Source organism: Chelonia mydas, chromosome 3, assembly GCF_015237465.2.
Source record: "Chelonia mydas isolate rCheMyd1 chromosome 3, rCheMyd1.pri.v2, whole genome shotgun sequence".
Taxonomy (NCBI): Eukaryota; Metazoa; Chordata; order Testudines; family Cheloniidae; genus Chelonia; species Chelonia mydas.
Window position 1 is genome coordinate 21,015,217 of NC_057851.1, and position 26,304 is coordinate 21,041,520.

General features: G+C 44.5%; 1 protein-coding gene across 4 annotated transcripts in view; it reads left to right on the forward strand.

Moving 5' to 3' along the window:
- Positions 1 to 379: 379 nt before the first annotated feature.
- The window catches only part of LOC114021891 (protein LYRIC), a 43,222-nt gene continuing 17,297 nt past the window's right edge, over positions 380 to 26,304 (forward strand). For 2 of the 4 annotated variants that reach the window (XR_006289348.1, XM_043542222.1), the window contains exons 1-6: positions 420 to 1,345; positions 15,161 to 15,220; positions 18,264 to 18,357; positions 20,370 to 20,438; positions 22,424 to 22,663; positions 24,626 to 24,700. Coding sequence is in view for 3 of the 4 variants with exons in the window: in XM_043542222.1 (XP_043398157.1) it covers positions 1,007 to 1,345; positions 15,161 to 15,220; positions 18,264 to 18,357; positions 20,370 to 20,438; positions 22,424 to 22,663; positions 24,626 to 24,700 (877 nt within the window). In the remaining variant the exon portion in view is untranslated. Of the gene's footprint in view, positions 1,346 to 15,160; positions 15,221 to 18,263; positions 18,358 to 20,369; positions 20,439 to 22,423; positions 22,664 to 24,625; positions 24,701 to 26,304 lie in introns of all 4 variants that reach the window. The other 2 variants (XM_027832139.3, XM_043542221.1) reach the window with 2 other exon arrangements.

The window sequence follows — 26,304 nt, forward strand, 5'->3', positions numbered from 1 at the left end:
GGGACTGAGTTGATCACTTGATTCTTTCTTTGATTCCTATCCCACAGTGAGGAGCCTATAAACCTGCCATTTTGACTTTCAGTGGGGTCATTTAATCAGTGCTCTACCTGTACATGAATCCACATTTTGAAACACATTAGTCACAATTACCCCATTATATCTTTCTCTCTCACCATGTGGGCTTCTACCTACAGCCCTAACACAGTAGACAGGGTTTGCCCTGCAGAACATCCCTCTCCGCGTGGGACCCATTGACAGCCACATAAACCAGCATGTCTAACCTAAACTCGCTGCAAAAACATTTCTGGTCTGTCATGGCCACCGTAAAGCGTCTGCCATCAGACTCTTGTAATCAGATACGTAACCCCCCCACCCCGATCAGTTCCCCGCCAGCCTGGCTCAGAGCCCTTCCCCATCGCGATTAGGCTGAATCTGTTTATTGTCGCTCCTGGGGCTCCGCCACCAACTTTCCACGCAGTGCGCTCTAGGGCAGGGGGAGAGCGGGCAGCTGGGTCCTGCGATCTGGGCTGCATTTACAGCGGCACATGCCGCCCTAGAACCCCGCTGGAGCTCGCAGGGGTTCTGGAACCCGGCCCAGTGCGTTCTAAGCGCGGGGGGGGGGGGGACAGCGAAGGTTTCCGCTGCTCCAGCCCCATGTGCAGTGCTGGAAATCGGCCGACTCGCATCCTAGTGGCGCCCCTCAGCGCCGGGCTGGGGGAAGCAGTGCTAGAACCCGGCGCAGTGCGATCTAGAAGGCAGACGCCACTCCCGCTTCTAGGACCCGCTACGTTCTAGAGGGCGCAGGGAGCCGCTCTAGAACCCAGCCGGAAAGCCCCGAGGTTTAGAGCCTCCGCGGCAGGTGGAGCAGTTTTGGAGCCCGAGGAGCCGCGTTGTAGCGATCGGCGCTGAGCCGCTTTAGACCCCGCCGGGACCCGATCTCTGCAGGGGAAGGGGGCAGCTCTAGAACCCAGCCAGCGGGGTCCAGAGGGGCCCGCCCGGTGCAGCCATGCTGGAGCCGGCGCTGCGGCTGGCCCTGGGAGCCGGCGAGCTGGTGGCTCCGGGACCGCAGCTCTCGGAGCGGCTGGCCCTGCTGCAGGCGCAGGTGCTCGCTTCCCTCTGGCCCATGCTGCTGCTGGGAGGGGCCGTGGCGCTGCTTGTCCTGTTGGGGATGCTCCGGCACTGGGGCCGGGCGCGGCCGGGCCCCCAGCGCAGCGCGGCGGGCGAGGAGGGTGGCGCTGGGTCTGCCAGCTTCGAGGCCGGACGGCTGCCAGCGCGGGCCCCGCGGACCCAGAACGGGATAGCTGGGCAGCAGGAGCAAAGGGCGAGGCAGAGCCACGAGGCAAAGGTAAGGACCAGCCTTTCCCCTATCCTTCCCCCATCCCTAACCCTTGCACAGGGGGTCTGCCCGTTCCTACCAACCCAACCCCTAACACAGGGTCCCTCCATCCTAGTCCCCACTGCAGGTGGCCCAGCCTACTCTCAGCACAGGATTCCTCTCTCCCACTCCCCTCTCCAGGGGACCCAGCCCCCTCCCACACTACCCCCATCCCACTCCTCTCCACAAGGGGATCCCAGTAGTGAATCTCCCATCCCCTCTACTGGGGGCTGATACAGTCGTTTGATCTCCCAACCCCGTCCCCTGCACACGGGGCCCTATCCTTCTCAAGCACAAGGTTCTCTCTTAGCATAATTCCCTGCACAGGAGTGTGGGATCCTTCTCTTTCCCCCATTACATTTACAGGCCTGGGGCCCATCCCATCCTATCCTTTCACCACATCCAATCCCACCTTCCAGCATAGGGTATCACCCTCACTGGCAGGCTAGCTGTCAGATCCCACCCCTCAAAGTGTGTGTTTAGAAAGAACTGTGCTACTCTCTTCCCGATAAAGATACATAGTCCAATGTCAGAGCTAGACTCTGCACCCTAATTCATAGGATAACCTCTATTCACAAACATAAGAGTTAGTGGAACTGCTTAATTAGGTATTTTGAGCAGGACTGAGACGCAGTCCTCAACGGTATTTAGGTGCCTATCTCCCATGGAAATCAATAGGAGTTAAGCACCTACATACTTTAGAGGATCAGGGCCTGAGCCTTTATCTTGTACACTAACTATATCCCCCAAACAATTTGTGGGACAAGACAGGGTTACCACCTTTCCCATGGTTTCTGGTATCGTCCTGCTTTTCTTACTGTTCATATACCTATTATTTATTGCTAAATAAGGGCTAAGTCCTGTTTGCATTGAAGTATGTAGTAAAAGTTCTGTTGACTTCAGTGGTAGTAGGATGGCGGACCTAAGCACTAAAAGTTTCTATTCATGTTGCATCAAAACTTCATTCTATAGCATGGCCACATGATCTTGGTTGCAATGTGTTGAGGTTTTGCAGCCATACTGATCATCGTGGTCGGGTTTTGATACAATGGGATGGAGTTTTGATGCAACATTGTCACAGTTTGTTGTGACACTGCAGCTTGCTCCATTAGGCACTGTGTAAAGCAGAAACCCTCAGGACTTACAGAAAACAGCTGGGTAAAGAGACTAGTATGTTAACAAAATGTAAACTGTTATGACAGCACATTGTATATAAAACAAATGAATAGATACAACATAATTTGAACAGTCTGGTCTATTAGTATTATTTGTTAGCTGCTTCATTCAGGGAGATAGGAGGGGGAAAAAAAAGCATATTTTCTGAATTTGTCTTTTAGTATGGTACTTCTGTGGTATCTTCTGCTCTTGCCGATAGATATAAATGTGTCAATATTTTCATCATAACTCTTGTTTCCAGGGATTTATTACTTGGCCATAAAAGTTACCTTCAGGCTGAATCTTGGCTGTATTATATTTTAACTCGTTAGTTCATTTTTCAAGCATTTTTTTTCTTTTGCAAACGAAAACAGCACGTTGGCCGGATATAATGAACTAATAGATATGTGGGCATTTGTAATGATCATATCACTGAAGTAATCCTAAAGTAATTGCCTATGTAAACAGAATAGAAATTTCAGCAAATATGTTACTTCGACATTTGTAACTGTTTTTCAGATCAGCAGAGTGTAGCTCAAAACTGGCGGATTTTATGCTTCTGTGAGTCATCCCAGCGTGCACTCTGCTGGTGATGTTACTGTGAGTGTAGGCCTTTTTTATACAAAGTAGTATGATTGTTTTATTATCATCAGTGCTGAAAAATTTGATCTGGTTGTAAATAATCTGAAAATACAATTTGGGCAGAAACACTGACTATTGGAGCTGGAGGGGGGTGGTACTGGAGATATACATTATTCCCAGGGGCAAGCATGTTTTTGAGCAGGCACTTCATAGGTCTGAATAACAGGGGGGGAAAGATAAATTAAAATGATACATTTGCTCACATGCTGTTACTAAGCTAAGGTTTCCATCATTAATCTCTTTTTTTGGTGCAATTGGTTCTTGCTTTCACACTGGCTCCTTAAATGTCAGATTCTACCAACTGTACTCATGTTGACTAGCACCTTACTCTGTGGGGAGCCCCATTGAAGTTGATCTGAATGTACATGTGGCAAATTATGGACCTAAAGGGGATGGGGCTAGGGAAGAAAGGGAGAACAGGAAAAATAACCTAAGAAGAAAAGAAACTTTTCATGCTTGATTAAATGAAAAATAGTGCTCATACCAAAACTGTAATCTGCGCTTTCTTTTTGTTTGCTTGCCTCCATTCCTTTTCTTCTTTTCCCCACTCCACACTGTCGTTTGTCATTTTTCACTGTTTTACCTGTATAATCTGGAATGTAACATCCTTGAAGCAGGGACCTTATCTTCTAATATGTATGTAAAGTGCAGTGTGCACCTAGAGAACCACATATTAACTAGGCTTGGCAGAATTTGATTTTATAATTTTGATGTTTATTTTCAGTCATTTTTTAATTTTTATCAATTTAAATGTTCAAAATTGTGCAAAATTATGGGTTTTAAGTATTTTTTTCTGATTTTTATTTATTTTAAATTTTCATAGGGGCAGGAAGTTATGGGGGGGTCAGACAACGGGTGACATGGTTAGACATTAATTACTTAAATACAGTAGATTTTGAGATTCAAAACGTTAAGTTAAATCTTTATAACCATTAAAACACACGTAGTCAAAAGCATCTGTCAAAATGTGCAAAGTAAAGAGCCTTAAATAAAACTCTGATAAATTCTCAAGCAGCATCTTTTTCACTTTGTCTATCTGTAAATTTAGATTATTATTGTTGGAAGTATTTTTTTGTTGGTTTGTGTGTATACAGTGAAATTGAGGTTTACCGATAAAAATCTAATCCTTCCAAGCCTATATAAACTGAATGATGATAATCATTTAGAATTCAGTAGTTAATGCTGAAGTTGTAGAAGACCTTTAATATACTGAAATTAGCATACCAAGAACTATATTAAAACAGTGCCAGAGATTGTAAAAAGCAAAGAATTTTACAATTAATAATGAAACATCAAGATGTAAGAAATAGCATAAGCCAGAGTGTTCAGATATTACATGATAGTACCCCATCTTTGGTGCATGCTGAGATATGAGGCCAAAGACAAAATGCCTCCAGCACTCAGGTGTGTTGATATATCACAGCAGCCAAACATCTGCATATCCTGGAGTGTGTAATTCTGCTGATAAAGTTGAGATTTTTAATTTAAAAAAACCCCAAGGTGGTTAATTATCTTTTCCAGTTTTGGAATGTGTGCATGCCAGGCCATGGTCCCCTGTCCAGGGCGTCTGCATTGTTACATTTGCCCAGTTAGCTGGTGCCCTGCTAGTTAGAGGTTCAGTTAACTGCTTCCATATTAATACACTGGGAACTCAGCTAGTGCATGCTTGCTGTGCATGCCATGTGCCTCAGACTGTCACTGCACTCCACAGAGAGAGAGAGAGAGAGAGAGAGTGCAACAATGCCCCCTGCTGACCTCCGTTGTTCCCTGCTGGCATTCTGCTCCCAGCCGCAACCCTGAGTGCCACCAGTTCACTTCCCACTCCTCCCCTAAAATCCTGTCCTGGCTGCTAAGGGTACGTCTACACTGTGATTAAAAAAAACCTGCTGCACCAAGTCTCAGAGCCTGGGTCAGCTGACTTGCGGGGCTATAAAATTGCAGTGTAGACATTTGGGCTTGGGCTGGAGTCCTTGACTCTGAGACCCGCCAAGCCCGAACATCTTCACTGTAATTTTATAGCCCCACAGCCTGAGTCAGCTGACCTGGGCCAGACGCTGCCATGCCACTGGTCTTTTATTGCTGGGTAGACATACCCTGAAGACACCTACATGGCCTCATCCATTCTAGCATCAGTGGCAATGCTGTGGTGCTCCTGTGGTTGTGCTTTCTAACCTATGTGAACATGCTCAAGAGCAGTCACATTATGATTCTAACAATGTCAGTCCCTCTGGCCATCTGTTTGTCTTTCATACTGCAGAGTAATATGGTGACATGAGCACCAGCTTCAAGAGAAATATTGTGCATCAAGAAAAGAACCAAATCAGAATTTCTCCTTCAGCACATCTGAAGTGTGTACATGTAAGAGCGCGTGGCGATCCCTTCCTGTCAATCTCAAAGGGAGGCCATGCCCCCTCACTGTTACGTTCTGCGAAAGGCAGTCAGGAACAAGGGGAAATTAGAAAAGGAGTTCTGGCTCTGTCAGTCTGTTTCTTCACTTCAGCAGGTGGGTAGTGTAGTTGTAAGAAGATGTCATCAATGTAGCGCAAGTAGAGTAGGGGCATTAGGGGACGAGAGCTGAGGAAGCGTTGTTCTAAGTCAGCCATAAAAATGTTGGCATACTGTGGGGCCATGCGGGTACCCATAGCAGTGCCGCTGATTTGAAGGTATACATTGTCCCCAAATGTGAAATAGTTATGGGTGAGGACAATGTCACAAAGTTCAGCCACCAGGTTTGCCGTGACATTATCGGGGATACTGTTCCTGATGGCTTGTAGTCCATCTTTGTGTGGAATGTTGGTGTAGAGGGCTTCTGCATCCATAGTGGCCAGGATGGTGTTATCAGGAAGATCACCGGTGGATTGTAGTTTCCTCAGGAAGTCAGTGGTGTCTCGAAGATAGCTGGGAGTGCTGGTAGCGTAGGGCCTGAGGAGGGAGTCTACATAGCCAGACAATCCTGCTGTCAGGGTGCCAATGCCTGAGATGACGGGGTGTCCAGGATTTCCAGGTTTATGGATCTTGGGTAGCAGATAGAATACCCCAGGTCGGGGTTTCAGGGGTGTGTCTGTGAGGATTTGTTCTTGTGCTTTTTCAGGGAGTTTCATGAGCAAATGCTGTAGTTTCTTTTGGTAATCCTCAGTGGGATCAGAGGGTAATGGCTTGTAGAAAGTGGTGTTGGAGAGCTGCCTAGCAGCCTCTTGTTCATATTCCGACCTATTCATGATGACGACAGCACCTCCTTTGTCAGCCTTTTGATTATGATGTCAGAGTTGTTTCTGAGGCTGCGGATGGCATTGTGTTCTGCACGGCTGAGGTTATGGGGCAAGTGATGCTGCTTTTCCACAATTTCAGCCCGTGCACGTAGGCGAAAGCACTCTATGTAGAAGTCCAGTCTGTTGTTTCGACCTTCAGGAGGAGTCCACCCAGAATCCTTCTTTTTGTAGTGTTGGTAGGAAGGTCTCTGTGGATTACTATGTTGTTCAGAGGTGTGTTGGAAGGAATTCCACCATGATTTCAACAATTTCCATCCCACCATCAACCTCAGCCTGGACCAGTCCACACAAGAGATCCACTTCCTGGGCACTATGGTGCTAATAAGCGATGGTCACATAAACACCACCCTATACTGGAAACCTACTGACCGCTATTCCTACCTACATGCCTCCAGCTTTCACCCAGATCACACCACACGATCCATTGTCTACAGGCAAGCTCTACGATACAACCGCATTTGCTCCAACCCCTTAGACAGAGACAAACACCTACAAGATCTCTATCAAGCGTTCTTACAAATACAGTACCCACCTGCTGAAGTGAAGAAACATATAGACAGAGCCAGAAGAGTACCCAGAAGTCACCTACTACAGGACAGGCCCAACAAAGAAAATAACAGAACGCCACTAGCCATCACCTTCATCTCCCAACTAAAACCTCTCCAACGCATCATCAAGGATTTACAACCTATCCCGAAGGACGACCTGTCACTCTCACAGATCTTGGGAGACAGGCCAGTCCTTGCTTACAGACAGCCCCCCAACCTGAAGCAAATACTCACCTTGCAACCACACACCACACAAAGAACCACTAACCCAGGAACCTATCCTTGCAACAAAGCCCATTGCCAACTATGTCCACATATCTATTCAGGGGACACAATCACAGGGCCTAATAACATCAGCCACACTATCAGAGGCTCGTTCACCTGCACATCCACCAATGTGATATATGCCATCATGTGCCAGCAATGCCCCTGTGCCATGTACATTGGTCAAATTGGACAGTCTCTACGTAAAAGAATAAATGGACCCAAATCAGACGTCAAGAATTATAACATTCAAAAACCAGTCGGAGGACACTTCAGTCTCTCTGGTCACTCGATTAGAGACCTAAAAGTAAGAATTCTTCAACAAAAAAAACTTCAAAAACAGACTCCAACGAGAGACTGCTGAATTGGAATTAATTTGCAAACTGGATACAATTAACTTAGGCTTGAATAGAGACTGGGAGTGGATGGGTCATTACACAAAGTAAAAATATTTCCCCATGTTTATTTTCCCCCCACCGTCACCCCCCACTGTTCCTCAGATGTTCTTGTCAACTGCTGGAAATGGCCCACCTTGATTATCACTACAAAAATATTTCCCCCCTCCCCCCCCCCCCCCCGCTCTCCTGCTGGTATTAGCTCATCTTAAGTGATCACTCTCCTTACAGTGTGTATGGTAACACCCATTGTTTCATGTTCTCTGTGTATATAAATCTCCCCACTGTATTTTCCACTGAATGCATCCAATGAAGTGAGCTGTAGCTCACGAAAGCTTATGCTCAAATAAATTTGTTAGTCTCTAAGGTGCCACAAGTACTCCTTTTCTTTTTGCGAATACAGACTAACATGGCTGCAACTCTGAAAAGGGGAAATTAGTGGTCTTTGGTGCCCAGGCCCTCTGAGCAGGGCTGGGCAGTAATAACTCTCTGGGGCTCAAGCCTTCCAACAAGGGGGAGCCCCAAATGGTTTAGGGCTCTGGCTCTCAGACAGGGTCGAGCAGTCAATAATCTGGGAGCCAAGCCTTCAATCAGGGCGGGGCATCAAACAGTCTAAGGTTCCAGCCCTCAGGCAGGGCAGAGCAGTGAATAGTCTAGTGTCCTAGTTCTGGTGGACGATAGGCTAACACAGGCCCCCTGGCTTAGGGTGGGGAGGCTGCCACCTCAGAGCTGAGGTGGAAGGGGTACCAGGTCCCCATCCCAGGGCCCTAACAGTGGCAGAGCATTCCACGACTGTGTCAGCAGGGAATCCAGGTGCAACATGCTGAGTTGTCTTCAGGCAGCAACACAGCCAGACTACAGTCAGCTGTCCCTGGGCTACTTCCTCCCCACCCCTCAGGGTGTACGTGCATCCATGGGTCATCCTCCATCTCCCTGGGATATACCGCCAATGGTAGTCCCAGCAGCTCCTTGTAGTCTGGAGTGGTGAGACGCTCTGGAAGCTCAGGCAAGTCCTCAGGGCAGCAGAGGTCCTCTCAGCGTCCTGCTACGGCACCGGGGGAGAAGTGTCTGTCTCCCTCAGCAGCTCCAGCACAACTGAGCCGCAAGACCCACCTTTTATACTTCCTGTTCCTGTCTTGCCCTCTGCTTCCAGCAGGGTGGGCGTGGCCTTCCTGGTTCTGCCCACCAGGGGGCAGGTGGTGGTTCCTCCCTGTCAATTTCAGAGGGAGGCTACACCCCCTCACTACAGTACATTATACAGATTTCGTACAAATGTAATTCCAGACAGATTAGAGAATGCTCATTCATGTTTCTTAAAGCCATCAGCATAATTATATGAACAAAAATTAAGCCTGGTCACATTGTGGATACACATTACAAGTTGCACTGTGACTTTGTTGTTGTCACAATTTATAACTTACCATGAGTGGTGATGTAGAGATCAGTCTCTTTCCCCACAGCCTCTCCCTTTCCCTAATAAAGAGTCTTTCAGGAAATAGCAACAAGAAGTGCCAAGAATCATCAGGGCTGAACTAGGCTGTGGTTGGTTTTTTTAATTTAAAATTCTCTGGATCAGTCTTCAAAACGGTCAGTTCAAAGAGGCGCTTTTGTTGGGAAGTCTAGTGTTATCCTCGCCCTTGGGGCATTTTTTAAAATATGTGCAATCTGGTGCATTCCATAAAGCAAATATTTGCTTTTCAGAAGTATCTTTATAAGCTGGTGGTTTAGCAGTACCAGAAGTAGGGATGACCCACTTCTACTCCAGATGCATGGAAACAGGCCCGGCGACAGCAATTCCGGGCCCCAGGACAGAACAGCCAATGGCCCCCCCACCACACACAAGCCGCGCCTGTGCAGACATGGTCCGCCTGACATTTGGGCAGTGCCGTGCCTGCGTTGGCTGGTGCCCAGCCAGCTGCCGGCTGTGTTGCTGGGCGCACTGTTCTGGGACGGCCAGGGCTTCCACATGCCCCGCCTGGTAGGGTTGCCAACTGTCTAATTGTGCAAACCCAAAGACCCTTGCCCCGCCCCCTGCCCCGCCCCTTCCCTGAGAACACACCCCTGTCCCATCCGTTCTCTGAGGCCCCTCCCTCTGTCACTTGCTCTCCCCCACCCTCACTCACTTTCACCAGGCTGGGGAAGGGGGTTGGGTGCGGGAGGGGGTGTGGGCTCTGAGAGGGAGTTGGGGTGTGGGGAGCAGGCTCTGGGAGTGGGTTTGGGTGCGGGAGAGGGTGTGGGGTGCAGCTCTGGGAGGAAGTTTGGGTGTGGGAGGGGTGTGGGGTCCCATCTCACCCAAGAGGAGCTGCTCTCTGTTCTGGTGCCACATCGGCCTCTGGTGGGTGAAAGGTGTAACTGCAGCATCTCTTGGCTAAATGTATTTTCTGCTGAAAAAAAAAATTTCTGCATGGCACATGAATTCTGCACGTGTGCAGTGACACAGAATTCATAAGAACATAAACATAAGAACGGCCATACTGTGTCAGACCAAAGATCCATCTAGCCCAGTATCCTGTCTTCTGACAGTGGCCAGTGCCATGTGCTTCAGAGGGAATGAACAGAACAGGTAACCATCAAGTGATCCACCCCTATCACCCATTCCCAGCTTCTGGCAAACAGAGGCTCAGAACACCATCCCTGGCTAATAGCCATTGATGGACTTATCCTCCAGGAACTAATCTAGTTCTTTTTTGAACCCTGTTATAGTCTTGGCCTTTACAATATCCTCTGGCAAAGAGTCCCACAGGTTGACTGTGTGTTGTGTGAAAAAAATACTTCCTTTTGTTTGTTTTAAACCTGCTGTCTATTAACTTCATTTGGTGACCCCATGTTCTTATGTTATGAGAAGGAGTAAATAACACGTCCTTATTTACTTTCTCCACACCAGTGATGATTTTATAGACCTCTGTCGTATTCCCCCTTAGTGATCTCTTTTCCAAGCTGAACAGCCCTAATTTTTGAAATCTCTCTCACATGGAAGCTGTTCCATACTCCTTATCATGTTTGTTGCCCTTTTCTGAACCTTTTCCAGTTCCAATAGATCTTTTTTTGACATGGGGCGACTACATCTGCACACAGCATTCAAGAGGTGGATGTACCATGGATTTATGAAGAGGCAATATGATATTTTCTGTCTTATTATCTATCCCTTTCTTAATGATTCCTAACATTCTGTTAGCTTTTTTGACAGCTGCTGCACATTGAGTGGATGTTTTCAGAGATCTATCTACAGTGACTCCAAGATCTCTTTCTTGAGTGGTAACAGCTAATTTAGACCCCATCATTTTATATGTATAGTTGGAATTATGTTTTCCAATGTGCATTACTTTGCATTTATCAACATTGCATTTAATTTGCCATTTTGTTGCCCAGTCACCCAGTTTTGTGAAGTCCCTTTGTAACTCTTTGCAATCTGCTTTGGACTTAACTATCTTGAGTAGTTTTGTATCATCTGCAGATTTTGCCACCTCTCTGTTTACCCCTTTTTCCAGATCATTTATGAATATGTTGAACAGTACTGGTCCCAGTACAGACCCTGGGGGACGCCACTATTTACTTCTCTCCATTCTGAAAACTGACCATTTATTCCTACCCTTTGTTTCCTATCTTTTAACCAGTTACTGATCCATGAGAGGACCTTCCCTCTTATCCCATGATAGCTTACTTTGCTAGAGCCTTTGTTGAGGGACCTTCTCAAAGGCTTTCTGAAAATCTAAGTACATTATATCCACTGGATCCCCCTTGGTCCACATGCTTGTTGATGCCCTCAAGGAATTCTAGTAGATGGATGAGCATAATTTCCCTTTACAAAAAACATGTTGACTCGTCCCCAACAAATTGTGTTTATGTGTCTGATAATTCTGTTCTTTACTATAATTTCAACCAGTTTGCCCACTGCTGAAATTAGGCTTACCGGCCTGTAATTGCCAGAATTGCCTCTGGAGTCCCTTTTAAAAAATTGGCATCACATTAGCTATCCTCCAGTCGTCTGGTACAGAAGCTGATTTAAATGATAGGTTACATACCATGGTTAGTAGTTCTACAATTTCACATTTGAGTTCCTTCAGAACTTTTGTGAGAATACCATCTGGCCCAGCGGACTTATTACTGTTTAATTTATCAGTTTGTTCTAAAACCTCCTCTAATGACACCTCAATCTGGGACAGTTCCTCAGATTTGTCACCTAAAAAGAATGGCTCAGGTTGGGGAATCTCCATCACATCCTCAGCTGTAAAGACCAATGCAAAGAATTCATTTAGGTTCTCTGCAATGGCCTTATCCTCTTTGAGTGCTCCTTTAGCATCTCGAACATCCAGTGGCCCCACTGGTTGTTTAGCATGCTTTCTGCTTCTGATATACTTACAATTTTTTTACCCCCAGGAGTAGATCATAAAGATAAGGGCACTCCGTCCTTTTGTTTCAGAGCACAGATTTGTCACGTGCTGGGGTTAGGCAATTATTTCCTCTGTGGATAACATAGCATACTTAGGTGTATTATATAGGGGAAGTGTGTTTTCCTTTAAAACACATGCATTGGCCATCACTGAAGGTATTAATAATTATTTGTTAAGTGCTGATGGTGTGCTCAGTGTACAAGACCCAGAAGAAAATATGGGGCCAGTTTTTTTAGTTTGATCTGACCCCTGGTGGGCAAAGGGGGTGGAAAACTCGTGGCTCTCCCCACCATAGTGCAGTCCCCAACTAGCGAAAGAGCTGGCATAGCCAGGTTCTATGTCACCTCACCATGCAGATTCCAGCATAGCGTATCAGGGATGGGACAGGACATGACCAGAATACTGTTGTGGGGTCACAGTCCTTGTCTGGTGTAACATCCCACTGAAGTCATAGCCAGCCAGCATAGTTTACAGCACTCCTGAACTACACTGGGGCTAGGCTTGGCATAGAATTAGTCCAGAAAGATGGAGCTGCAACCATCTCCTTACTCTTCCCCTTTCCCCCCTTAGTTGTGCACAGTGGATACTGGGCACAGCTGGGAATCTGGGCCTATGGTTCATGCCCTGAGGAGCTAACATACTAAATTAACCTTGATGAGGATGCCAGACTAGGTGGCACTAGGTGGTTCCTGTTTGGCAATCCTGTGTTTGGTGGAGACCAACTCTAAGCCATCAGATGTCTGATATCTTAGATGATAGCTGAAAAATCCAGTTTAGGTGTCTAGTCACAAATAGATACCAGCTACTCATGAAACAGACCCAGTTCTAGAGATGCTCTTTTAATGTTCCCACCTACATTCATTGTATTTTCTATTTAAAAAGGTTTCAGAGTAGCAGCCATGTTAGTCTGTATCCACAAAAAGAAAAGGAGTACTTGTGGCACCTTAGAGACTAACAAATTTATTTGAGCATAAGCTTTTGTGAGCTACAGCTCACTTCATGCATCCGATGAAGTGAGCTGTAGCTCACGAAAGCTTATGCTCAAATAAATTTGTTAGTCTCTAAGGTGCCACAAGTCCTCCTTTTCTTTCTATTTAAAAAGCCTCCCTTGTAGAAGATGGTATCTGCTGGATTATCTGGTATATTTTTAAACTATATTTGATATTCTTAAAGATGGAACAGAATGTTGCAGGGGGGACGACCCAGAAAAGCAGCATCAGTGTGTTTGTATTCCAGTATTGTATTCTGGTCAGCAGCAACCCGGCACACATGCGCTCTCCCCACCATACATAGAACTATAAGCTACATGAGTGTGCATGGGAGCGTGTTTAGAGGTCCTGGTCCTGGTGGAAGGATGAATATTCAGAAACACGTTATATGGCATGTCTTGTAAAAATGTCCTCTGCACCTCTCGCTGGGGCTACATAATAAAGTTGAATCAATAATTGCACAAAAGCCACAAAGGAGTCTAAAAAGTGAGCACCAGTCCAGTTCTCAGAGGAAAAGGCTTCAAATCCTGATTATGTTTCAAAACCCTCCTCGAGATTATACAACAAATTGTTGCTCAGTGAAGAGAGCTGCACAGTACATTGGTCTGCGGCATTATAACAACGTACATTATGGGGGCAGGGGGCTCTGTATCTTTGCAGTCCTGAGGTTGTGGGTTGTGTCCCTTCAGATCAAAGGAAGACTGCCTAATGAGGCCTTTTCACAGCAGGTTTTCAACCCTGTTTATTTACTGCCTGGGGTTTTTGGCACGGCATGCTAATTTTTATTGGTGGGGTTTTTGTTTTGTATTGGTTGCAGTTGTTTGATGTTTTCAGTCTTGCAAGTTCTGTTTATTATAGTGTAACAGCTAGGACATTTCTGCAGCTAGATCCTGTATTAAATCTAATGTAACATTAATAGGTCTTGTGTGACCCATCTAAAGAAATTGTATTGAGTTACTGAGCGATTCAAAAAGTAAACATGTTCCCATTTCATTTGTCCTGCCCAGGTAATGCAAACCCTGATTGATTTTGTGTATTGAATAATGCATTCTTATTCTGAAACCGTGTGTGCAGTGCAGTCAGAGTCCTGTTGGATTCCAGATGACTCTTTTGGTAACCCCAGAATTATGATATAGCAATATCTCCCTTCCCTTTCTTAGGTCGAGGGGCAGGGGATTCTGAATAAGGAGAATTAAATCGGATTCTGAATTATAATTAGAACAGCATCATTTAGTTTTCCAGTGTATATATGATTAAATTGTGCTCAAGGCCCCTAAGGAGAGAAAGTCAGCCTGGGAAGGGTATTTGTGTGTGTGTGGGTGGGAGCAGATTGTAGAAAATGGTAGCAATTTCCCCCTTACCAGAGGGATTGCAGGGAGCCAGCACATCCCTAAACCTGGGTAGTACTGGGAGGGGAGGGTGGCATGGTCAGAGCAGCTAAGGGAGATGCCAATACAGTGCATTCCTTTTGCAGCCTCCATTGGTGGGGGTTCTGCAGTGCCCCAAGTAGAAATTGCAGGTTCCCTTCTGTGACAGAACCCTAAGGAAGGGCAGTGTGCATTGTCCTTCCCAAAGAGCTGTGGGGCTTGCTATCTCAAGTTATGTCTGGCTAGAGTTTTTAGTCTTCTTGTAAGTCAAATTAATTTATTGCCAGTGAGTTCAAGTTAGCCAACATATGCTGATCTAGATGTTCCACAAACACTTGTGGTTTACCCTAGGAGTATGTCTAGACAGAATGTAGAGTCCACCTCAACCAGCTAATACACATTAAAATACACAATAAAATCACCCTGTCTGTGTTAAAATGTGTTGACTGACACTTTTTATCCTGGTCTAGACATACCCTCGGGTAAACCACAAATGTTTCTGTCTTGGGACAAATGTTTGTAGACTTTCTAGACTATCTTTAATACAGGTTTTTAACTCATTCAAATCAATTGGCAATCAATTAATTTAAGTTGCAGCAAGGCCACAAACTCTAGTCTAGACCTAGCTTGGGATTATTGTTAATTTATGTGTATTCTTTCAGCCTGATCACATATGACTGAATCCCATAGAGGTGTATTACAACATTGTGCTTATAGGAATGTATTTTCCCCATAATATAACATTTTTGAATATCCATGTTCTAGGTTCCAGTGAATTGTCAGCTTCTAACCTCTGTCAGCATGAGAGAAAAAAAGCTACTGAAGGTACCACTATTAGTTCCAGAATTTACACAGTATTTCTAAAATGATATTTGTTTTAAGAATGTTCTTATTTTCTATTATGGTTTTTGTAAGGATAACACGTTCCTGTTATCTGAAAGACTTAAAGAATTGCCGTTAGGAACACAGAAGTTGCCAGACTGGATCAGATCCAAGGTCCATCTAGTCCAGTATTCCATGTCCAGGAGTGGCCATCACCAGATGCTTCAGAGGAAGGTGTGTGACCTCCTCAGGCAGTGATGGAATAATCTGCCTCCCCACACAAGTGTGTTATACTTAGAGAGTGGTTTAAGCCCAGAAGCACAAGTTTTAATGTCCCTTCCAAAACTGTTGTCAATAATTATGATAACTAAAAAGCCTAATCCAAATACAAGACTTTACGTTGATTTCACTGGGCTTTGGATCAGGCCTGAACTGAGCAAATCTGTGGTACAGTCATATTATTATTATAGACAGGACTGTGGGCACTGCCTATAGTTAAGGTTGCTTGACCCTTCCTGGTCACAGATAAAACGGTGACTGGGAAGTGGAACATGCTCAGTTCGGACCAAATATTTGGTAAACTTAGTTGCCTAACTCTAACAAGTCTGTAAGCATGCACAAACTGAGATTTTCAGAGGTTTATAACTTGGCAAAATTTGGGCAGATTTTCGTAGGAATAGCAAAAGGCAACTCCTTTTTACTCAAGTGAATCCCCTTCCAAATTTCAAGTCCTTGCTCTAAAGCAAGGGTGGGCAAACTTTTTGGCCCGAGGGCCACATCAGGGTTGCGCAACTGTATGGAGGGCTGGGTAGGGAAGACTGTGTCTCCCCAAACAGCCTGGCGCCCGCCCCCATCCACCCTTTCCCACTTCCCACTCCCCTCAGAACCCCCGACACATTCAAGGCCCCCCCCGCACCCTCCGGTGTCTGATTTGCAGACGTGCTGAGCACTAACAGCTGCAATTAAGGTCAATGGGAGCTGTTCTTTGAAATTATAAAGTGCTATAAAATACTAAGTATTCTGAAAAATCCGTGTATGTGTTTCAAGTTGCTCACCCAAAATTAGTGGAAACTGCTGACAATTTTAGCCTCTGTGCCTCAGTTCCCAAGCTAAACTGGGGATAATAATGACTTAAATCTCATAAATTCATTAATGTTTGTGAAGAGCTCACATGAGCACCATAGAAAAGCCCATTAAGAAATTAATAACGTTGTATTCAGCTCAGTATTTGGGTGACTTGAATGAGGCAGGAGTCCCATGGAATAAGTAGAATGTGATCATGTAGATGAAGACTGTATCAGTGTGTACACACAATGGGGCTTGAATTAAACCTTAATTCTGGCAATTTCTAACTTTAGAGTGTTTGATTTTACCTTCTTTTAATGTAGTTTGTTTGAATGTAATAGCACATTTCCCATGTATGTTAAGAATGTTCCCAATCTTCAGGGATCACTATGGAATGCGTATTTTTACATGAATTTTTCAGCAATACGTTTAACTTGGAAAACGTGTAATTAACCCTCCCAATGTAGTAGTCCTGACTTCACTTCAAAATGGTCTTAAAGAAAGTCACCTTGGACATCTTCCCAATATGCTTTATCAACAACAACACACAACAGGGTAGGATGCACACTTGAGGTTACTGTGTAGTGAGTGAAGGCTTGGCTTGAAGCTGCTCTGAACAACTAAGGAGACAAACCCATAGTTCATAAAACAGAAAATTGTTCTCCTTCCAGATTAATAAAGTTTAAAAGCCAACTGGAAGCAGAGTAGACATTTCTTTATTTTCATTCTTATTTTAAACTGCCAGTTTGTCTCCCCAGTTGTTGAAAGTGTCTTCAATCTGAGCTGAAACTGCTTGAAAAGCTTCTCACTGTAACAGATGGCACAACTCAATAAACACAAGCTCATGTTTCTTTATTCATTTGCAGTTGATTCAAATGAATATTTCAAGCATATTGTTCCTCTGCTCTTTTTTTATCATGATTGTATGGATTTGTGTGAGTTATGAATTAGAGATTTCATCCTACTTGGTGGTTAACCCATTATTGCATGCATGGGAATCTTATTTAGCTAATCAGATTGCTGCCTTTGTTTCACTCATGTTACCACAGTGAATGCATTTTTTTACTCTGTTATAGTGTAAGAAGAAGGACATAGTTCAGTGGTCTGACCACAGAACTGGGAGCTAGGAATTCCTGAATTCAAATCCTAGCTCTGACACTGGAGATTTCTGGACAAATCACTTAGCCTGGCTTTCTCATCCTTGGGGTTGTGAACAGATGTTGGGGGCCATGACAATCTGCCCTTCCCATATTTCTCAATGAGAGCAGGGCCCTGGCAAGATAGGAGGCATGTTTGAGGAGGTGGGTATTCTAGCTTGGAAAAGTCGAGGGTTGCTAAGTGAAACTAAAATGTTTAAACTTTGCGGCCTAAAGTTAGTCACACAAATTCATATTAAGGTTCCTACATGAAAGTGGCCTGCTTTTCAGAGATTCTGAGCACCTGCAACACCCATTATAGTCCGTGGAAACTATGGGTGCTTGGTACCTTTGAAAATCAAACCACTTATTGTAGTGCCAGACTCTAAAGATCTGTGTGGCCTGGTCTTCTCTGCCTTAGTTTTCCCAGTGTAAATAGTGTGTATTTCCTGTAAATAGGGTAGATAGTATGTATTTCCTATCTCATTGTTCTGAGGAATAATTACTGTTTATAAAGTGCTTTGCAGGTGTCTGAATTTGAATGCGCAGTTTCTAACTTTGCAGCTAAACGTCATTTTGTAGTACAGAGGGTATAATATTCAACTCTCTGGAGTTTGTCATAGGGTCATTCCCTCGATCCCACAATAAGCTGTACCTGGGCAAACCCTTGCACCCATGTGGAGTCCCACTGACTTCAACAGAACTCTGTGTGAGCTCACTGCAGGACGAGGCCTTTAGTCCTCACTCAGTCTCATCCTCTCTTCTCTCTAATAAGCCTCGAGCTGAGAAATGTGTATATATATATATATATATGTGTGTGTGTGTGTGTGTATTTTTTTTTGTAGTCTAAGAAAAAGAAGAAGACCCAGTGCGCAGAAAAGGGGGCATCAAAAGACCACGTCTCTGCTGAAGAAGACAAATTGCCAGAAGAAGAGGAAGGTAATAAATGTGCGGATTAGCCGATTCATATTGCCAGAAAGAAGTGAGAATTGTGGTGATTAAACATATTCATAGGAGTGGACAGAACAGGCGCTGTTTGGTAGTTGGCATTTAAAATAACAACATTACGAAAGAATTGCAAGTTTGACAGATGTCTTTGGACTAACCCCTCCCTTCCCACCAGTGACCAAGGAGAAGGGGATTGCAGTTCTGCTAACCACATCTCTTTCAGGCCACAGCTTCCCTAAGGGTATGTCTACACTGCAAGTAGACACCCACGGTTGGCCTGTGTATGCCAATTGACTCAGGCTCGCGGGGCTCAGGCTGTGGGGCTGTTTCATTGCAGTGTAGACGTCTGGGCTTGGGCTGCGGCCCAAGTTCTGGGACCCTCCCACCTCACAGGGTCCTAGGGCCCGGGCTCCAGCCCGAGCCTGGAAGTCTACACTACAGTGGAATAGCCCCACAGTCTGAGCCCCCTGAGCCCAAATCAGCTGGCACAGGGTTTTTCATTGCAGTGTAGACATACCCTCAGTGGTCTGTTCTTGGAAGTGGGGCTGGCGGCATGGCAAAACAGCCAGTGAGGGGTGTGCTTATTCTTGCCAGAGGCACGGTTCCAGGGGAATAACAGGGTCCTGCCTTTGGATCTTGCCATGTTTGCATTTTCCTCTGGCCTCTACAGCAGTGACACAATATGGCTTTTCTCTCCCACATTGCTTCCTGCTGGGCTTGTGCTTGAGGCCCTCAGAGCAGCATCACAGTATGGCCAGAGTGATAAAAATATAGTAGAAACCTGTGGGTACAAACCGATCTGCACAGAAGGCATACAGGAGCTGTGGGAGCTCCCCGAAGATTCAGCAGAGGCCAGCAAGGGTCTGCTAGCTACAATTTCACTGGAAAATACCTTGTATTCTTTTCCCCAGATCATTTTGAAAATTACAAATCCTGAGCTTTTCTGGGTTTAAAAGATTATAATGTGATTACTGTGGCCATCACTGGGTTGGAGTCCTTCGCATTGCCACATTGATATTGTGTTAATATCAAACAGTGGTTCCTTGGAGCGTAGAAGAAAAATAGGAAATTTCAAGGACTTCATTCAAACAGACTTTTGTTGTTTTAGTCAGACTGAGCAGATAATGAGCTATTTCATCCTGTGCAGAGACATCCTGGAAGAAGAGGGAGGCTCAGCAAAATCAAAGGCTCAGATTCTGCCTTGACGGACAGCTTGTGCCAGGCCCATTCACTTAACAGGGATTGCACAGGGTATAAGTCAGGACAGAATTTGGCCCAATATATACAAGGGTGATTGCATGTGAACAGTCAACCCCGTGAGGGAGCCATGTCCCCGAGTAGATCTAATGATCTAGTCAGGGACTAGGTTAGAAAACTAAGTAAGAATTAGTGTTATATACAAATATTAGGTAAATAGTTTTCTTCCACAGAGCTGAGCCCAGGAGCTTCTGGATGATGGCTCCGTGCTATGAGTCAGATTAATTGACAACTGAGACAGCAATAGGATAGTGCCCTTTTTGTTAGTTAATGTTTTCATTGACGTTGTCATCCAAAGCAATTATCAAGCATACAGGGCACTTGGCTTTCTGATCTGACATCTTCCCTGAGGAAAGGAGTGTCATGTGGTTTGACTTACATAAAGGGCGGTAAATTATGTGGCGATACATCAGTCAGCCCATATAACAGACAGTATTGCCTTGCAGAGTAGTTATATATTGTAGCCTGAGTTTCTGGAAGTCCAGGGTGCCACAGGGTTGGGCAGACTCTAATGGCTTACAATACCTAGGATTGTACATGATACTAACCGCAGTGATTGTGTTTTGTATGTTTGGCCATTACCAAGATGGTTGCAACATCGATTTTATAATCATCACTGGATAGCATGTACGTGAGAGTATTTCCTTTTCTTTGCCTTGTAAACAAATACGGGTCATACAGGAAATTTCTCATTCACTCATAGCAACTAGTGGCATGGAGATGGCGAACTTTGTTCTGTGTTGCAGGTGTTTGGCAGACCAAGATCAGTAGCCGAGAAAAAAGACACTTAAGGAAAGAACGGCTGAAACAAAAAGGTAACCCTCCAATATGTATTTACGTGCACATACAATATATGTTCTGTCTGGAACTCTCAATTCTTTTTCTCCCCTAGAGCCTATTTACCCCCTCAACTGCCTGACAATTTGCTATTCCACAGTAAACATTTTCCATAACAGGCCATTTGCTAAGGAAAAGAGCTTCAGTTTTTACCCCACGCTTTCATGAAAGCCCACAAAGATATTCTCAGGACTTTGAAAACAAATGAGATTTACTGATGAGGTGAATAAGAGATCTGCAGCAGTTAGGTCATCATGCAGACCTGTTGCATTTGTATAACTTTACCAAAAAATTGTATGTAACGGTTGATTTATAGAACTACATAATTGCCTGCTTCAAAAAGGTTTCCGAAATTAAGAGCTATTTATAGTAAGCTGTCATTTCTTTTGCAGCTATAAAAAGGAAGACACAACATTACCAATGCTAATTATATAATACTTTGCACTCACATCACCTTTCCTCTGGTGATCTCACAGTGCTTTCCATTGACTTGTTTAGGAAGGACCTATGTACTTATGCTAATTATGTTCTTATAACTCTGGTATGTGAAAGCAGGTCATGAAATTTATGCATTTAAAAAACCCCAAGCAATTTAATTCTCTTCAGTAAATCTATTAACACAGCAAAGAAATCCTCAAAGATAAATACAGCAGAACATCTTAGAGGCTGGGATGCGAAGTTAGAATTGTGACCCAAAGTGACACAAACATGGGCATTCGTGGCGAAGGAGAGAATTGTTTACAAAGGGACACCACCTTAAAGTGTCCTTGGGTATTTCTCTAAAAGTGAAGATCAGGAGGAAAATGATGAACTGTGATCTGTACAAATATTTAGATATTTTTGGGACCACCATCTCCATCGCTTGGAGTCTTTAAATCAAGACTGGATGTCCTTACAGAAGGTATGCTCCAGAGGCTCCATCTTGGGAGGTGCTGAGCACTCTGGCTGCAGTCCAGCAAAGCATGTAGACCACATGCTTAACTGTACTCACGTGAGTAGCTCTGTTTACATCACTGCGACTTGCATGCTTAAAGTTAAGCATGTGCTTAAGTGCTTTGCTGAGTTGGGGCCAGAGTGCTAAGCAGGGACCAGTCCTAATTGAACCACGTTACTGGGGTATTGGAAATCACTGGGAGAAATTCAGCAGCTTTAGTTATGCAGGAGGTTAGATTAGATGATCATAATAGTCCCTTTTTGGCATTAAAATATATGAAGCTATGAAATAAGCCCTAATCCTGCTGAGTGCTGTTTGCTGTTTCATAGCAGGGAGGCAGCAGTAGCAGCATAAGCTGTATGGAGGTGGGGTTAGGATCATTTGTGTCCCCTTCTCCCCACACGAAAAACTAGGGAGGTGCTTTGTTTACCCTTAAGTTAAGTCTGTGAATTGCTTTGGAAATCCTTTGGCTGAAAGGCGCTATGAAATCATCACCATCATTATTATCTTAATAAATGTCCTTCCGAGTGCTCGTTTCTCTGGCAATCTTGAAAATATCAACGTTCAACAAATTGTGTTTATTTTTCTTTTCCCACGAATGGTGCTCCATATGCAGGAAGGAAACCTGAAGTTCCCTTTCTTTCTCTTCCTTTAACACTCTGTGCCCCCGTCTGTACCTTTATGACCTTGAGTTATCTTTCCAGCCAAGGAAGAATGGACAAGACTCCTCTGACGTTGTTCCTTAAACCCCTGAAGGGGTCACTGATGAGCTGTGTGATGCCGTCCTTTCCCACATGGGCTGAATGTGCACCTTCCAAGTGCTCTCAGCTTCTGCCAGCCCCAGACCATGGGGCTCTGTCTTTTTGCTATTGTGTGTGTAAATATATTCAATGGGCTTTGAATCAGGTCCTTAGTGAAGTCAAAGGGTGTCTTTCCATTGACTTTGGATCAGGCCTTACATTTTTGTTTATCCTGTAGAAGATCCCAACCCTGTTTAAAAAAAATCCATTTTAAATGTTTGTTTTCAAGAAAACCCTAGCAGAGTGTCACCCGGTACCTTGGTGGTTGAAGCAGTCTGTGATGGGGATGGGAAAGGAACTGTTTGGCCACACACTGTGAGTGGGACGGAGGACAACAGCAGTAGTGGACAGGGAGCTCTCTGTGAGTCAGGGACAAAGACAGTCGATGGTTCCGCTGTAAGGAACTCAGAAGCCACAGGAGAAGAATCTGAGCCCACACGGTCTGAAGAGGATGTTTTTTCCAATGTAGGTGAGTGTCCCCAGTAAACCAGCCCACTGCAGGAGTGCAGACTTTGGGCAAGGGAACATTCAACCAGTTCTATTAACCTACCTTTATGGCATTTTCCTCCAGCCTGTTCATTGAACAGTGTTCACACTAGACTTTTTCTCTAGAATTAAGGCAAAGAACCAAAAACAGCTGGGGAGCAAAAAAACTCTGTGGCGGGAATCTGTTTGTGTCAAAGCAAATTTCAGATGCATTGGTGGTGCAGTTTTGTGCTCACAGTATAACTCAGAGTACAAAGTCCATGGCTGCACCTGCAAATCAGAGCGTTAGCCCTGGTCTACACGGGGGTTGGGGGGGGGGAATCGATCTAAGTTACGCAACTTCAGCTGCGAGAATAATGTAGCTGAGGGAGACGTACTTAGATCGACTTACCGTGGTGTCTTCATCGCGGTGAGTCAACTGTTGACGCTCCCCCGACGACTCTGCCTGCGCCTCTTGCAGTGCTGGAGTACAGGAGTTGACAGGAGAGCGCTCAGGGGTTTAGACTAGACGCGATAAATCAATCCCCGCTGGATCGATTGCTGCCCACCGATCCAGCGGGTAATGAAGATATACCCTGAGACTCCTACCTGTCCTAAACCAAAGGTGCCAAACTGAACCCAGAAAGGTCAAAGCCCAGTCAAGAGGCAGCATGATTTAGCAAGTAGGGCACTGGACTGAAACTCAGGAGAGCTGGTTTCTATTCCCCGCTCTGCCACTGACCTGCTGTGTGACGTTAGGCAAGTCACTTCTCCTCTCTGTACATCTGTTTTGTCTCTAACTGTTGGTCTGGCTTCAGGGCAGGGACTGTGTCGCACCATGTTATATTGGTTGTGGCTTGCAGGCACTACTGTGATACAAATAATAGTAAGGCAAGGCTAAAAGTTTGACCTTTAGTATCTTCCCTTTCTCTTCCTAGTTTTGACAGTGTGTGATAAGAAAGTTGAAAAATAAAACAAAATAGATTTGCTCTAGGCAATGCCTCTTTTTATGGTTATTTTTACTACTTAATTCAAATCAGTATATGATTTTCATTAAGGTCCATCCTATTGAATTGAATTATACACAAGTCAGTAAGGTGACTTGTCTCCAGTGACCCAGCAGGCCAGAGATGTAAGATGGTGTAACTTAAGACTCCTGTACACTAAGACCATTAAGCTTAAAAGATGTACTGATATGAAAGGAATGTTGATGTAACCTACACACTCAGGAGCCACAAAGTTGTTACCCTACTTTAATTTTCACTTTCTTACAGTGTCAGTTGCTTTCCTTGCTACACTCTTTTCTTTGGCCCCATCAGGAGGGATGTGTGTGTGTATTAACACCATTTCATACTCCCTTAGATTCAGTGGGCCAAATTCCCAGCTGATATGTAAGGAGGGTTGCGTGCAAATGTATGTGTAAGTGGGTGAGAGTGCAAATCGGAGCAAGTCCATGATGAGTCTAAGTTGGTGCACTTTGAGAGGATCAGAAGAAGATGTAAATTTCCTCCAGATTAATGGTATTTTTATACTGCAATCTGAGGTGGGACTGCAGCATAGGTAGACATACCCACACTAGTTTTACCCATGCTAGCGTGGCTAAAAATAGCAGCGTAGACGTGGTGGCACTGGCTTCAGTGTGGGCTAGTCCATATATACCTAGAATCCCCAGCGTGCTTGCACAGCCTACGCTGAAGCCCATGCTGTCATGTCTACACTGCTATTTTTAGCTAGGCTAGCACAGATAAAGCTAATATGGGTATGTCTACCTGTGCTGCAGTCACAGGTCCGGTTGCAGTGTAGACATATCCTAAGAGGCTAACTTTTTCAGACTTGATTGTCCTCCCAGCAGCAGCAGCATTGGCCACAGGGTTGGGGAGGAGAGACTGAAACATTCTGAAAGTGTCTGTTTGAAGCCACGTGCACCAATTTTGAATGCCCTGTTTGGGTTTGTTTTTTAATCCAGGAACATGGGACGTTGCAGAAGCAAAAGCTTATCCTGTGACCTTTGGGACTTTACCAGAGCTGTCCATGGAGTTAAGTGAGTGGTCTTTCTGTGGACACTTTTGATTCACTTCCTCGTGAGTTTTCCATCACCCATATCCCCAGATATTCAGACCCTTAAAAATTCTCCCTACCATTAGCCATATCGTAGTGTTTTCTCTCACACCTTGTTCACATTTGAAATTCGATGCTCCAACCTTTTAGTGACTGACTTCAGTGTATTTCCTTGAACACAGTCCTAACTTTTGTGTCATCCTGGTATGACTTTAAAACTTGAGATGCGTCCTTACCAGTTATTTTAAAAAGCACACCTAAACATAGAAATTAGCAAATTCCACCATTGGAGCAGTAAGTAACTACACTTCAGATCAGATAACGAGAAAGCACCCTACCCTCCTCAAATATTGTCCTGCCAGCAAACTCTCTCCCTATAATCCCCCATAAAAAGTTGGGCTTTGCAATGTGTTCTAAAGGCTAGAAAATTCAGGCTATTTCAGACCAAGGGAGAAGGGCCAGGAGCCGAATTTGGGAGGCCCTTATGGAGACCTTGCCAGTAGCATGCTCCTTTTTTAAATTTAGGGAATTCCAGCTTGAGAGCCTCTGCTGATTGCAACTGTGGGGAGAGAGGCAGTCTTTCTTGGTCTCTCCCATTCCACTTCAGCTTCATCTGTGCGTTCTCTAATCTCACCTACAATTGTCTATGCTTCTTCTTTTGGCTATGTAGGCCCTGTGTGGTGCTGGGTTGAAGCAGTGTCACAGTAGACAGCATAACACTGACTTATCAATGTGTAATACTGATGAGCGAAAAGGTAGATGTGGGGTTTAGGTTCCTGAATTCTTATTAGAATATTTTGAAAAGACTTGGTCTTGCACACCAGAATCTCCCATTGACTTCAACAGGAGTTTTGGATGTACAAGGAATGCAGAATCTGGTCCTAAACATTTAGGATATGTTAAGTGAAAGCATACATACATGCATCATGTATGTTGAGCTGTGCAAGCCGAAATAATGTAATTCTGCTCCATAGCAAGACATTGCAGATGATACAATGTATAACGTATTCAATCATATATTTTCCAGTCTTGCATTAAACAGTGGTCTGGGGCATCTCATAACAGACAACACGAGACAGACAAAAATCATTGCTCTCATCTGCATTAGTGACAGCATCAAAAAGGCAAGCTGCTACAGGACAGAACTGCACAAACAGAACAAATATTTAGGGGAAGATTGAAAAAAAGGCCACAAAAACCATAATCTTGGACATGAAGAAGAATAAACAAGAAAAAATATTATGAGAAGAGTTAATCCATAATACAAGTATCTTAAAAGATTGATGTGCTGTAAGGAGTTACTCAGCACTTGTATGAGTGAACTCTGCACTTTCAATTATTTACAAATAATCATCAAGAAAAGCTTTGGCTTCCTTCTTTCTATGAGCTTTTTCTCTCTGCCCTACTTTTCATTACATGTAAAAAGGGATAACTGTGGACCTGATTCAGCTCTCTTTCAAGTCAGTAGGAGTCGTACTGTTAACTTGAATAGGGAGTTGGATCTGGCTTTTTACCAGGTGTATAATGGATGAGGTCTTTGTTTTGTAGGAACTAAAACTTCAATTTGATGTCTCTGAAAGTCATTTG